The sequence below is a fragment of the Lithobates pipiens genome, unplaced genomic scaffold (assembly GCF_037356315.1).
Source record: "Lithobates pipiens isolate NorthernLeopardFrog02 unplaced genomic scaffold, aLitPip1_a1.2 Scaffold_22, whole genome shotgun sequence".
In the NCBI taxonomy this organism is placed as follows: Eukaryota; Metazoa; Chordata; class Amphibia; order Anura; family Ranidae; genus Lithobates; species Lithobates pipiens.
In genome coordinates this window covers 347,003,376-347,018,190 of record NW_027507784.1, presented here as the reverse complement: position 1 = coordinate 347,018,190, position 14,815 = coordinate 347,003,376, and the positions used below count along the sequence as shown (strand labels likewise).

The 14,815-nt window shown below is 51.0% G+C and overlaps 1 protein-coding gene across 2 annotated transcripts in view; it reads right to left on the bottom strand.

Annotated features, from left to right (window-relative positions):
* LOC143925127 (protein mono-ADP-ribosyltransferase PARP14-like) overlaps nucleotides 1-13,327 on the bottom strand; it is an 87,324-nt gene extending 73,997 nt beyond the window's left edge. For both annotated transcript variants that reach the window (XM_077449744.1, XM_077449745.1), the window contains exons 1-2: nucleotides 13,034-13,327; nucleotides 7,677-7,798 (exon numbers count right to left, since the gene is read on the bottom strand). In XM_077449744.1, coding sequence (XP_077305870.1) covers nucleotides 7,677-7,798; nucleotides 13,034-13,223 — 312 coding nt within the window. In that variant the 5' untranslated portion in view covers nucleotides 13,224-13,327. The remainder of the gene's footprint in view (nucleotides 1-7,676; nucleotides 7,799-13,033) is intronic.
* Between the last annotated feature and the right edge of the window lie 1,488 nt (nucleotides 13,328-14,815).

Sequence of the window (14,815 nt, the reverse complement as noted above, 5' to 3'; positions counted from 1 at the left end):
AGCGGTATAGGGACTGACGTACAGTCTGCTAATCACTAACACACAACCTGCTTGGTCCACAAAAGTTCTTATAAGGACTGGTAACTTGGTATAGGGTGCTACGGTACATAGGCCTGAGTGCGTTACAGTCTGCTGTTCTGTAAGGACCGCTATCGGTCCACAATACATAGGGTTGCCGTGCACTACTGCTGACCGCTGCCCTATACTGCAGCAGTCCTTCAGCGGTATAGGGACTGACGCACAGTCTGCTAAACACTAACACACAACCTGCTTGGTCCACAAAAGTTTTTATAAGGACTGGTAACTTGGTATAGGGTGCTACGGTACATAGGCCTGAGTGCAGTACAGTCTGCTGTTCTGTAAGGACCGCTATCGGTCCACAATACATAGGGTTGACGTGCACTACTGCTGACCGCTGCCCTATACTGCAGCAGTCCTTCATTGGTATAGGGACTGACGTACAGTCTGCTAATCACTAACACACAACCTGCTTGGTCCACAAAAGTTCTTATAAGGACTGGTAACTTGGTATAGGGTGCTACGGTACATAGGCCTGAGTGCAGTACAGTCTGCTGTTCTGTAAGGACCGCTATCGGTCCACAATACATAGGGTTGCCGTGCACTACTGCTGACCGCTGCCCTATACTGCAGCAGTCCTTCATTGGTATAGGGACTGACGTACAGTCTGCTAATCACTAACACACAACCTGCTTGGTCCACAAAAGTTTTTATAAGGACTGGTAACTTGGTATAGGGTGCTACGGTACATAGGCCTGAGTGCAGTACAGTCTGCTGTTCTGTAAGGACCGCTATCGGTCCACAATACATAGGGTTGACGTGCACTACTGCTGACCGCTGCCCTATACTGCAGCAGTCCTTCAGCGGTATAGGGACTAAGAGTTTTGTCACAGGGTGATTTAAAAAATGACAGGCAGAGGAAGAGGCAGGCCCTTCCGCAGGGGTGGTAGGGGTAGGGCAGGAGCAACAGCCTTGAGCCAAAGTGGGAAGTTGCAGAAGGTGCGTTCAATTACTTTAAAGGACGCACCAGACTTGGTTGAGTGGCTCACTCAGCCTTATTCTTCTGCACCCTCCTCATCCTCTCGATCTGCACCCTCTTCTTCACTCTCTGCTATGTGCACCCCCAAAGACACTACCACCAACAACACCACCACCACCACATACCTTCCGCTTGAGTGCAAATGGGGGCCTTCATGCTCCAGTGTTTTAATAGGGACCCCCGTATAAAAAGCATGAGGGTCAAGGACCAGTACTGGGTGGCAACGTACTTAGATCCCCGGTACAAACACAAAATGGCGGAAATGTTACCGCCGTCGCAGAGGGCTGTCAGAATGCAGCACTTCCAGGCCTTGCTTCGAGAAATGCTGCATTCTGCTTTTGCGTGCGCTGGCAGAGGAGCAATTCCCACTCCCAGAGAAGGATTTGCGGGTACCAATCCAACAGCGCCTGCAAGAAGAGGCCGGTTTGAAGATGTGTTGGTGACTTCGGATATGAGGTCATTCTTTCAGCCGACCCATCGACAGGTGTCATCCGGATCCAGCATCAGGGAACGCCTAGACCGTCAGGTGTCCGACTACATTGGGTTAACGGCCGATGTGGACGCTCTGAGGAGTGATGAACCCCTAGACTACTGGGTGGGCAGGCTTGACCTCTGGCCAGAGCTTGCCCAATTTGCAATCGAACTGTTGGCTTGCCCCTCATCCAGTGTCCTGTCCGAAAGGACGTTCAGCGCAGCAGGGGGGATTGTGACCGATAAGCGTACTCGCCTAGCTCACGACAGTGTTAACTACCTCACATTTCTAAAAATGAATGAGGCATGGATCTCGGAGGAATTCAACACATGTGATCAGTAGACCATGTATATGTCTATAAACAATTTTTGGAATCAAGCACACAGACCTTCTTAATTCATTTGGCTCACTTCCCTGACCCAAAAAAGCACACCGTACTATATGCCCCTACCCTCCTCTTTGAAGAGGTTGAGCGGTGTCATATTTCTACTGGGGCTGCTTATTATGAGGGGTTCCCACCATCCCTGTGCTGTGCTGACTTCCTCCTGGGTGTTCTTATTATGAGGGGCTCCCACCATCCCTGTGCTGTGCTGACTTCCTCCTGGGGGTTCTTATTATGAGGGGCTCCCACCATCCCTGTGCTGTGCTGACTTCCTCCTGGGGGTTCTTATTATGAGGGGATCACACCATCCCTGTGCTGTGCTGACTTCCTCCTGGGGCTGCTTACGGTGCTGCTGTCAGCGCTGTATGTCACGGAGCTGCTGTCAGCGCTGTATGTCACGGAGCTGCTGTCAGCGCTGTATGTCACGGAGCTGCTGTCAGCGCTGTATGTCACGGAGCTGCTGTCAGCGCTGTATGTCACGGAGCTGCTGTCAGCGCTGTATGTCACGGAGCTGCTGTCAGCGCTGTATGTCACGGAGCTGCTGTCAGCGCTGTATGTCACGGAGCTGCTGTCAGCGCTGTATGTCACGGTGCTGCTGTCAGCGCTGTATGTCACGGAGCTGCTGTCAGCGCTGTATGTCACGGAGCTGCTGTCAGTGCTGTATGTCACGGAGCTGCTGTCAGCGCTGTATGTCACGGAGCTGCTGTCAGCGCTGTATGTCACGGAGCTGCTGTCAGCGCTGTATGTCACGGTGCTGCTGTCAGCGCTGTATGTCACGGAGCTGCTGTCAGCGCTGTATGTCACGGAGCTGCTGTCAGCGCTGTATGTCACGGAGCTGCTGTCAGCGCTGTATGTCACGGAGCTGCTGTCAGCGCTGTATGTCACGGAGCTGCTGTCAGCGCTGTATGTCACGGTGCTGCTGTCAGCGCTGTATGTCACGGTGCTGCTGTCAGCGCTGTATGTCACGGAGCTGCTGTCAGCGCTGTATGTCACGGAGCTGCTGTCAGTGCTGTATGTCACGGAGCTGCTGTCAGCGCTGTATGTCACGGAGCTGCTGTCAGCGCTGTATGTCACGGAGCTGCTGTCAGCGCTGTATGTCACGGTGCTGCTGTCAGTGCTGTATGTCACGGAGCTGCTGTCAGCGCTGTATGTCACGGAGCTGCTGTCAGCGCTGTATGTCACGGAGCTGCTGTCAGCGCTGTATGTCACGGAGCTGCTGTCAGCGCTGTATGTCACGGAGCTGCTGTCAGCGCTGTATGTCACGGTGCTGATGTCAGTGCTCTGTATTACGGTGCTGCTGTCAGTGCTCTGTATCTCCTGCACCCTCTTGTTTGCCTACCCTGGTCCCTGACCTTCCCTCTCCTCCATTGCCTTCATTAGCTCCATAGTCCTGAATTGTCAGAACAATTTCCCAAATAAAAAAAAAATGCTTGTAGTTATCGATCCCAAATTCACCTCATACATGTATTATGCTATTGTCCAGGTGGTGGGACTACGTGCTACCCCCTAATAATTACCCCGTGGCCGCAAATTCGACCTAAAGGTTTGCGAAATTCGCCTCCCATTGAAGTCAATGGAGCCCGCGGCGAACGGTCGTTTTCGCGAACGTTTGTGTCCGTTCGCGTTTCGCGTTCGCGAAACGTCCCGTCGGAAGTTCGTCCATCACTAGGGCAGAGCAGACTGATCACCAATGTCTCTGCAATGAGGATGAAGGACATAGCCCGGCAGAGGTCTCCTAGCATGTGTGGTCCCTTCTACTCACAGGGCGCTCTGCAGTTAACTCCAGCTTGGAACAGTCTATGTATGTAGATCTCATACTCATGGGACCACTGGAGAAGCTGGAATTCACTTCAGTAGATGGCAGAACAACAGTGATCACCGCCACCATCTTTTGGGTCCTGGGCAAGTGGTTTCCCCTCTGTACACTGACCACAGGAGGTCGCTTGCTTTGCATTGCTACCAAGGTGCAAACCTGCTCAGGTTGAGGGTGGTGGTGGACAGGGTCCCAGATACAAGATATATGTGTTAATCTGGTCAGGTAGGGGATGGACAGGGTCCCAGATACAAGGTGTAAACCTGGTCAGGTTAGGGGTGGTGGTGAACTGGGTCCTGGATGCAAGCTGAAAACCTGGTCAGGTTGGAAGTGGTGGTGGACAGGGTCTGGGATACATAGTGTAAATCTGGATAGGTTGAGGGTGGTGGAGGACAGGGTCCTGAATATGAGATAAAAGGTACAAACCTACTCAGGATGGGGTGGTGGACTGGGTCCATGATACAAGGTGTAAACCTGACCAGGTTGGGGGTGGTGGTGGACAGGGTCCCGAATACAAAGTGTAAACCTGGTCAGGTTGGGTGTGGTGATGGACAGGGTCTGGGATACATAGTGTAAATATGGCTAGGTTGAGGGTGGTAGAGGACAGGGTCCTGGATATGAGATAAAAGGTACAAACCTACTCAGCATGGGGTGGCGGTGGACAGGGTCTCTGATACAAGGTGTAAACCTAGTCAGTTTGGGGGTGGTGGTGGACTTGGTCCTGGATGCAAGGTGTAAACCTTAGATAAGTTGGGAGTGGTGGTGTAGAGTCCTGAATACAGGATGTAAGGACGTGGCATTTTGTTTATCAGTGTATCCACAGACACCACCCTGTGACAGATACACACTTTTCTTATTCAAATATCAAGGATGTAGACCTGGTCAGGTTGGGGGTGGTGTTGGACAGGGTCTGGGATACATAGTGTTAATCTGGTTAGGTTGAGGGTGGTGGAGGACAGGGTCCTGAATATGAGATAAAAGGTACAACCCTACTCAGGATGGGGTGGTGGTGTACAAGGTCCCTGATACAAGGTGTAAACCTGATCAGTTTGGGGGTGGTGGTGGACAGGGTCCTGGATAGAAGGTGCAAACCTTGTAAGGTTGGGGGTGGTGGTGGACTGGGTCCTGAATACAAGCAGCAACCCTGATCAGGTTGAGAGTGGTGGACAGGGTCTGGGATACATAGTGTTAATCTAGTTAGGTTGAGGGTGGTGGAGGACAGGGTCCTGAATATGAGATAAAAGGTACAAACCTACTCAGGATGGGGTAGTGGTGGACAGGGTCTCTGATACAAGGTGGAAACCTGGTCAGGTTGGAAGTGGTGGTGTACAGGGTCTGGGATACATAGTGTAAATCTGGTTAGGTTCAGGGTGGTGGAGGACAGGGTCTTCCCTCCTGCCAATGGTGACCCCTGTCCTCCCTCCTGCCAGTGGTGACCCCTGTCCTCCCTCCTGCCGGCAGTAACCCCTGTCCTCCCTGCTTCTGGCGGTGACCCTTGTCCTCCCTCCTGCCAACGGTGACCCCTGTCCTCCCTCCTGCCAGTGGTGACCCCTGTCCTCCCTCCTGCCGGCAGTAACCCCTGTCCTCCCTGCTTCCGGCGGTGACCCTTGTCCTCCCTCCTGCCAGTGGTGACCCCTGTCCTCCCTCCTGCCGGCAGTAACCCCTGTCCTCCCTGCTTCCGGCGGTGACCCTTGTCCTCCCTCCTGCCAGTGGTGACCCCTGTCCTCCCTCCTGCCGGCAGTAACCCCTGTCCTCCCTGCTTCTGGCGGTGACCCTTGTCCTCCCTCCTGCCAGTGGTGACCCCTGTCCTCCCTCCTGCCAGCAGTAACCCCTGTCCTCCCTCCTACCAGCAATAATCCCTGTCCTCCCTGCTGCTGGCAGTGACCCCTGTCCTTCCTTGCTGTTCCCGGCGGTAAACCCTGCCCTCCCTGCTGCTGGTGGTGACCCCTGTCCTCCCTGCTGCCGGCGGTGACCCCTGTCCTCCCTGCTGTTGGCGGTGACCCCTGTCCTCCCTGCTGCTAGTGGTGAACTCTTTCCTCCCTTTTGCTGAAACCCTATCCTCCCTCCTGTCAGTAGGAAACCCTGTCTTCCCTGCTGCCAGCAGTGACCTCTGTCCTCCCTGCTGACAGCGGTGACCCCTTTCCTCCCTGCTGCCAGGGGTAACCCCTGTCCTCCCTGCTGCCAGGGGTGACCCCTGTCCTCCCTGCTGCCAGGGGTGACCCCTGTTCTCCCTGCTGCCAGTGGTGACCCCTGCCCTCCCTGCTGCTGGACCCTATGCTCCCTGCTGCCAGCAGTGACCCCTGCCCTCCCTGCTGCCAGTGGTGACCCCTATCCTCTGCCCTGCTGACACCCTCTAAACTGCCCTACAAATAATGGCCTCTATATACTGCCCTGAAAACTGCTGACCCTGTCCTCTGCCCTGCTGACTTCCTATCCTCTGCCCCCCCCCCCCCCAACATTTTTTACTGCACCCCCACATCAGACAGGCTAGATCCGGCTCTGGAGCGAACTCGCCCATGTCACAATGTACAGCTGTGTATGGCTGCCTGAGGGAACAGAGAGGTTTTATTGCCTGATATCTCCTTATCTCCACCTGTAAATGACACGGCACACAATGTACAAAGAACAAGGACGTTCTCCGACAAACAAGGTGGGCACAGAGAAGTACGTTCTATGTGCCCGTATCTCCTGTTATAAGTTTACTTGGACTGTTTCATAATTTTATTTTTTGTACTCAATGTAGAGATTTGTAGATGAGCTGCTGGAAGGAGATAACTACAAAGACCTGACCTGACCCAACTGCTGGACAACCTATATAGATATTATCTATATAGGATCACAGTGCCCTCTGTGCTGGGGGATCACAGTGCCCTCTGTGCTGGGGGGGTTCATAGTGCCCTTTATGCTGGGGGGATCACAGTGCCCTCTGTGCTGGAGGGATCACAGTGCCCTCTGTGCTGGGGGATCACAGTGCCCTCTGTGCTGGGGGGATCACAGTGCCCTTTACAGTGCCCACTGTGCTGGGGGATCACAGTGTCTGCTGTACTGGAGGGGGGGTCACAGTGCCCGCTGTGCTGGGGGTACCACAGTGCCTGCTGAGCTGGGGGTATCACAGTGCCCGCTGAGCTGGGCGTATCACAGTGCCCACTGAGCTGGGGGTATCACAGTGTGCCCTATGAGCTGAGGGGTATCACAGTGCCCACTGTGCTGGGGGGTATCACTGTGCACACTGTGCTAGGGGTATCATGGTGCCCTCTGTGCTGGAGGGATCATGGTGCCCTCTGTGCTGGTGGGATCATGGTGCCCTCTGTGCTGGGTGGAATCACAGTGCTCTTTATGTTGGGGGGGATCACAGTGCCCTCTGTGGTGTGGGATCACAGTGCCCTCTGTGCTGGGGGGATCACAGTACTCTCTGTGCTGGGGGGGATCACAGTGTCCACTGTCCTGGGGGATCACAGTGTCTGCTGTACTGGGGGGCTCACAGTGTGCTCTGTGCTGGGGGTTACTTCAGTGCCTGCTGGGCTGGGGGTATCATAGTGCCCACTGATCTAGGCGTATCACAGTGCCCACTGAGCTGGGGGTATCACAGTGTGCCCTATGAGCTGGGGGGTATCACAATGCTGGGGGGGTCACAGTGCCCGCTGTGCTGAGGGTATCACAGTGCCCTCTGTGCTGGAGGTATCACAGTGCCCTCTGTGCTGGGGGGATCACAGTGCCCGCTCTGCCATGCATGCTCTAGTGTACATGTTCTTCTCCCGGCATGTGACTGGACAGTAAAAGTAGAAGCTGCACTGTTCTCTCCTCCTATCAGTATGTTTCCTGCAGCGCACCTGATTGGATCATTCTATTGCTCTCCCAGTCTGAGCTTTGCTGTACAGGAATGGCAACAGGCTGACACCAAGTCAAATGTAGGTACTACTTCTCAAGCCTTACTCAGCCCAATCAAACTTACCTCTGGTGGTTTCTCAGGGCTCCCGCTGCCGTCCACCCCCGGAGACCGAATGTCTAGTTTAATCTTCTTCCCTCCCGGCAATTTAAGTTCATGGGTGTCTTTCTGCAGCACCCGGTCCCGGTCTGTAATATGAGAGGCGTGAGGTCAGAAATGTGAAACAGGAACTCAGCTGCCAAGTTACAGTTCCAGGAAACTGAAAATACAGAAAAGAAACTGACATTGTATCCAAACCCGAGAACCAAAAATGTCTAATGCCCCGTACACACGAGCGGAATTTCCGCCGGAAAAATCTTGGATGGTTTTTCCGAAGGAATTCCTTTTCAAGCTTGGCTTGCATACACGCGGTCACACAAAAGTTCGCTGAAATTTCGACTGTCGAGAACACGGTGACGTACAACACCACGACGAGCCGAGAAAATGAAGTTCAATGCTTCCGAGCATGCGTCGAATTGTTTCCAAGCATGCGTAGAAATTTGTACAGACGATCGGAATTTCCAATCGGAACTTTTTCCGACCGAAAAATTTAGAACATGCTCTCAATCTTTTGCTGGCCGGAATTCGACCAGCAAAAGTCAGATGGAGCGTACACATGGTCGCATTTTCCAACCAAAAGCTTTCATCGGTCTTTTGCTGGCCAAGTTTCCGATCGTCTGTACGGCGCTTTAAAGTTGTATCCAAACCTGAGAACCAAAAAGATCTTAAAATTGTTTTTAAACCCGAGAACTAAAAAAGTGTAAAAAATGTTTTCAAATCCGAGAACCAAAAAAGTCTAAAAATTGTATCCAAACCCCAGAATCAAAAAAGTCTAAAAATTGAATCCAAACCCCAGAATCAAAAAACTCTAAAAATTGTATCCAAACCCCAGAATCAAAAAAGTCTAAAAATGGAATCCAAACCCCAGAATCAAAAAAGTCTAAAAATGGAATCCAAACCCCAGAATCAAAAAAGTCTAAAAATGGAATCCAACCCCCAGAATCAAAAAAGTCTAAAAATGGAATCCAAACCCCAGAATCAAAAAAGTCTAAAAATGGAATCCAAACCCCAGAATCAAAAAAGTCTAAAAATGGAATCCAAACCCCAGAATCAAAAAAGTCTAAAAATGGAATCCAAACCCCAGAATCAAAAAAGTCTAAAAATTGTATCCAACCCCCAGAATCAAAAAAGTCTAAAAATGGAATCCAAACCCCAGAATCAAAAATGTCTAAAAATGGAATCCAAACCCCAGAATCAAAAAAGTCTAAAAATTGTATCCAAACCCCAGAATCAAAAAAGTCTAAAAATTGTATCCAAACCCCAGAATCAAAAAAGTCCAAAAATTGTATCCAACCCCCAGAATCAAAAAGTCTAAAAATTGTATCCAAACCCGAGAATCAAAAAAAGTCTAAAAATGGAATCCAAACCCCAGAATCAAAAAAGTCTAAAAATTGTATCCAAACCCCAGAATCAAAAAAGTCTAAAAATTGTATCCAAACCCCAGAATCAAAAAAGTCCAAAAATTGTATCCAACCCCCAGAATCAAAAAGTCTAAAAATTGTATCCAAACCCGAGAATCAAAAAAAGTCTAAAAATGGAATCCAAACCCCAGAATCAAAAATGTCTAAAAATTGTATCCAGTACAGGTCGTACACTATCCGATGGGGGACCTTCCTCGTCCGAACACCGGCAAATGCAGAGGCTCCCCATGTCCCAGTACTTTTAAAACTCAGCGCCTCTGCATAGCACTAGATCTGAGAAGGGATCACTCCGCCGCTGATATGAGTGCACTAACCCAGCCCCCGCCGGGACTCACTGAAGATCAGCGGCTTATGCGGCTGAGCTGCAATATCCCTCCTCTAAATAAAAGAGTTCCCAGACCTTTTTTGCCCTGTGTCATGCAGGTAAAATATTCTTTAAAAAATTGTGTGACATTATATTGGTAATTCAGGTGTGTAATTTTTGGGGATGCTATGAGGGTGCTTAAGGAATTTTTTGGAGGGCTTTAGCACACCCAAGCACCCACCTGGGGCCACCCCTGGCCACAGCTGGTATATGAAATGATGGTGGTCCTGGCTAGTGTAGGACATGATGAACATCATGGTTGGTGTATAATATGGTGGTGGTCATGGAGGATGTAGAAAATGATGATCACGGCTGGTGTATAATATGGTGGTGGTCATGGAGGATGTAGAAAATGATGATCACGGCTGGTGTATAATATGGTGGTGGTCATGGTTGGTGTAGAAAATGACGATCGTCACAGATGGTGTATAATATGGTGGTGGTCATTTAAACCCCACAATCAAAAATGTCAAAAAATGTATCCAAACCCCAGAATCAAAAAAGTCTAAAAATTGTATCCAAACCCCAGAATCAAAAAAGTGAAATATTGCAGATTTCCTGTTCTCGGGCTGTGTTCACACCTTTGAGTACCTGGAAACACACGAAATACAAGCCAAAACACGCAATATGCAATTGGCTCAATGACAAAAAAAGATGCATAACATACTTTGGTGTGTTTCTTGTGCATAGGAAATCTCGGGCAATTGAATGTTCTGCTGTACGTTGTTGCGGGACAAGCGCGCAAAAAAAAGTGTTGCATCACGAAGATGTGAATGCAGCTATAGGCTTAGTTCACATTTGTGATGAAATGATAAAACACACATGTGCATTGATGCATCTTCCTGCAGTGTTTTTGGAAGAGGTGGGGCCCTTCTTTTTGGTGGTGCTTCTTTGGAAAGTGTGATTTTGGCCCCATAGATTTCAATGGAAGTGTATGGAAAAACGCATGCACATTTTTTTTTTTTTGTAGGATTTTGTGTTTAACAACCAGTTTCCTCCTCCTACAGAAAAAAAGGCACAGAAAAAAAAATGTGCAAAAATGTGCTGCCAAAATGCACCAAAGAACGGAAAAATAAGCATACGCACAGGTGTGAACCCAGCCTTGGAAGTGGAGGCTGCATTGCTTTTCAATTTTCAGGCTCTGTACAATAATGCTTATACAGAAAATTCATGTTGGTCCTGCCAGGAATCCAGCATCCTTGTAAAGATCAGAGAAAGTTCTGGTCCCGGGGAGGACATTTTTTACACGCCGCTCACTTCACATCACATGGCTACATACAGCCCCATGCACACAGGTGTGCTAAAATCCTCCGATCTACACCGCACCTTTCCACCAGGAGATGGCGGAAAATCAATCATAGGGCCACATTCAAAGCCAGGAAAAAAAAATATATATATGCTGGGTGCCTGGAAAAGTGGCGCTTGTTTATGCCGTGCACCACACCTAAACATGTGATTACAATATAAAGGAAATATTTATAAATCACCAGAGAAAGTGGAACATTCACCAGACTGACATCTACTCTGTAAATATGAACATCTACATAACATCGCCTACAGTATACTCCGTACATCGATGAAATGATGGAGTGGCCCTTTAAGGAAAACCACATGACTCCTCATTACACCTACAGGTCAGATATACAGCATCCCCCCCCCCCCCCCAATTCCTGCAGAAATCCAATCCAAGGTGACAACACTCCGATCCCTTCCCGGAATAGAGTATATAGTAAGCGAAAACAGACATCAGCTGCCCCTCCCCCCCATCCTCAGTACTTACCTGTCTCCTCCTTGTAGTGTATGAGGATCCCCCTCCAGTCCTCAGTACTTACCTCCCTTCTCCTTGTAGTGTATGAGGATCCCCTCCAGTCCTCAGTACTTACCTCCCTCCTCCTTGTAGTGTATGAGGATCCCCTCCAGTCCTCAGAACTTACCTCCCTCCTCCTTGTAGTGTATGAGGATCCCCTCCAGTCCTCAGTACTTACCTCTCTCCTCCTTGTAGTGTATGAGGATCCCTCTCCAGTCCTCAGTACTTACCTCCCTCCTCCTTGTAATGTATGAGGATACCCTCCAGTCCTCAGTACTTACCTCCCTCCTCCTTGTAGTGTATGAGGATCCCCTCCAGTCCTCAGTACTTACCTCCCTCCTCCTTGTAGTGTATGAGGATCCCCTCCAGTCCTCAGTACTTACCTCTCTCCTCCTTGTAGTGTATGAGGATCTCCCTCCAGTTCTCAGTACTTACCTCCCTCCTCCTTGTATTGTATGAGGATCTCCCTCCAGTTCTCAGTACTTACCTCCCTCCTCCTTGTAGTGTATGATGATTCCCCTCCAGACCTCAATACTTACCTCCCTCCTCCTTCTAATGTATTAGGATCCCTCTCCAGTCCTCAGTATTTACCTCCCTCCTCCTTGTAATGTATGAGGATCCCCCTCCAGTCCTCAGTACTTACCTCCCTCCTCCTTGTAGTGTATGAGGATCCCCTCCAGTCCTCAATACTTACCTCCCTCCTCCTTGTAGTGTATGAGGATCCCCTCCAGTCCTCAGTACTTACCTCCCTCCTCCTTGTAGTGTATGAGGATCCCCTCCAGTCCTCAGTATTTACCTCCCTCCTCCTTGTAATGTATGAGGATCCCTCTCCAGTCCTCAGTACTTACCTCCCTCCTCCTTGTAGTGTATGAGGATCCCCTCCAGTCCTCAGTACTTACCTCTCTCCTCCTTGTGGTGTATGAGGATCTCCCTCCAGTTCTCAGTACTTACCTCTCTCCTCCTTGTAGTGTATGAGGATCTCCCTCCAGTCCTCAGTACTTACCTACCTCCTCCTTGTAGTGTATGATGATTCCCCTCCAGACCTCAGTACTTACCTCCCTCCTCCTTGTAATGTATGAGGATCCCTCTCCAGTCCTCAGTACTTACCTCCCTCCTCCTTGTAGTGTATGAGGATCCCCCTCCAGTCCTCAGTACTTACCTCCCTCCTCCTTGTAGTGTATGAGGATCCCCTCCAGACCTCAGTACTTACCTCCCTCCTCCTTGTAGTGTATGAGAACCCCCTCCAGTTCTCAGTACTTACCTCCCTCCTCCTTGTAGTGTATGAGAACCCCCTCCAGTTCTCAGTACTTACCTCCCTCCTCCTTGTAGTGTATGATGATTCCCCCCCAGACCTCAGTACTTACCTCTCTCCTCCTTGTAATGTATGAGGATCCCTCTCCAGTCCTCAGTACTTACCTCCCTCCTCCTTGTAGTGTATGATGATTCCTTTACAATCCTCAGTACTTACCTCCCTCCTCCTTGTAGTATATGAGGATCCCCTCCAGTCCTCACTACTTACCTGGATGGACCCTCTGTAGACAGCTATACTCCCCATATTCATGGCATAGTTTGCTGGGAAGGGGGCGGAGGGTCCATCCAGATTTTGTAGTGTAATATGAGGTCACACCAGTTTAGCACCTGATAGTTGAAATACATACACAGGCTATTGGGATTTGAGCACAGGTATATCTTTTCTTGTATGGAGCTTCCTCCCCTCCCCCCCAGTACCTACCTTTCTCCTCCTTGAAGTGTATGAGGATGTGGCCTCGGGTGCAGTCGGTGTCTCGGATCTCACATTCTCCTCCGTTAGATTCGCTCTTCTTCTGGAAATACAGCAGAAGTTTATTTTTTAGTTTCTTCAGCAGATTGGGGTCCTCCTTCCACTGGAGGGCCACAGGGTAGGCATACCGGGTGTCCCCCATGGTGAAGGTGTCCGGGGCAGTGAGACGGGGGCAGGGTATGTAATATGGGGCCCTTTCAGCTCTGGCAAAGTCTGAAATATTCTTTCACTTTCATTTCTCTTTCTTAACGCAGCCCCTCCCCCGTCCTCTCCCATGACTTGTTATATATTCAGCTGTATCCGGATGCCCTGTGACACGCTTACAGACATACCCCACTTTTAAGTCCACAATGGAGTTTATTAACTAAAGCTGGAAAGTGCAAAATCAGGCTCAGTTCTGCATGAAAACCAATCAGCTTCCAGGTTTTATTACCAAAGCTTAATAGAACAAGCTGGGGTTAGAAGCTCATTGGGTTCTTTGCAGAAGTGAGCCTGATTTTGCACTTTCCATCTTTAGTAAATAAATCCCATTGTGTACTTAAAAGTGGGGTATGCCTGTATGTGCCATATGTCAGCCTTGTCCCTGATCTGGGGGGGGGGGGGGTCTGTCCATGATCTGGGGGGGTCTGTCCCTGATCTGGGGGGGTCTGTCCCTGATCTGGGGGGGTCTGTCCCTGATCTGTGGAGGTCTGTCCCTGATCTGGGGGGGTCTGTCCCTGATCTGGGGGGGTCTGTCCCTGATCTGTGGAGGTCTGTCCCTGATCTGGGGAGGTCTGTCCCTGATCTGGGGGGGTCTGTCCCTGATCTGGGCGGGTCTGTCCCCGATCTGGGGGGTCTGTCCCCAATCTGGGGAGGTCTATCCCTGATATAGGGGGGTCTGTCCCTGATCTGTGGAGGTCTGTCCCTGATCTGGGGAGGTCTGTCCCTGATCTGGGGGGGTCTGTCCGGGTCTGTCCCCGATCTGGGGGGTCTGTCCCCAATCTGGGGAGGTCTATCCCTGATCTGGGGGGGGGTCTGTCCCTGATCTGTGAGGGTCTGTCCCTGATCTGGGTGGTCTGTGTCTGATCTGTGGGGGTCTGTCCATGATCTGGGGAGGTCTGTCCCTGATCTGGGGGGGTTTGTCCCTGATCTGGGCGGGTCTGTCCCTGATCTGGGGAGGTCTGTCCCTGATCTGGGGAGGTCTGTCCCTGATCTGGGGGGGTCTGTCCCTGATCTGGGCGGGTCTGTCCCTGATCTGGAGGGTCTGTCCCCAATCTGGGGAGGTCTGTCCCTGATCTGGGGGGTCTGTCCCTGATCTGTGGGGGTCTGTCCCTGATCTGGGGAGGTCTGTCCCTGATCTGGGGGGGTCTGTCCCTGATCTGGGGGGTCTGTCCATGATCTGGGGAGGTCTGTCCCTGATCTGCGGGGGTCTGTCCCTGATCTGGGCGGGTCTGTCCCTGATCTGGGGGGTCTGTTCCTGATCTGTGGGGGGTCTGTCCCCGATCTGGAGGGTCTGTCCCCAATCTGGGGAGGTCTGTCCCTGATCTGGGGGGTCTGTCCCTGATCTGTGGGGGTCTGTCCCTGATCTGTGGGGGTCTGTCCCTGATCTGAGGAGGTCTGTCCCTGATCTGGGGGGGTCTGTCCCTGATCTGGGGGGTCTGTCCCTTATCTGGGGGGGGTCTGTCCCTGATCTGGGGAGGTCTGTCCCTGATCTGGGGGGTCTGTCCCTGATCTGGGGGGGTCTGTCCCTGATCT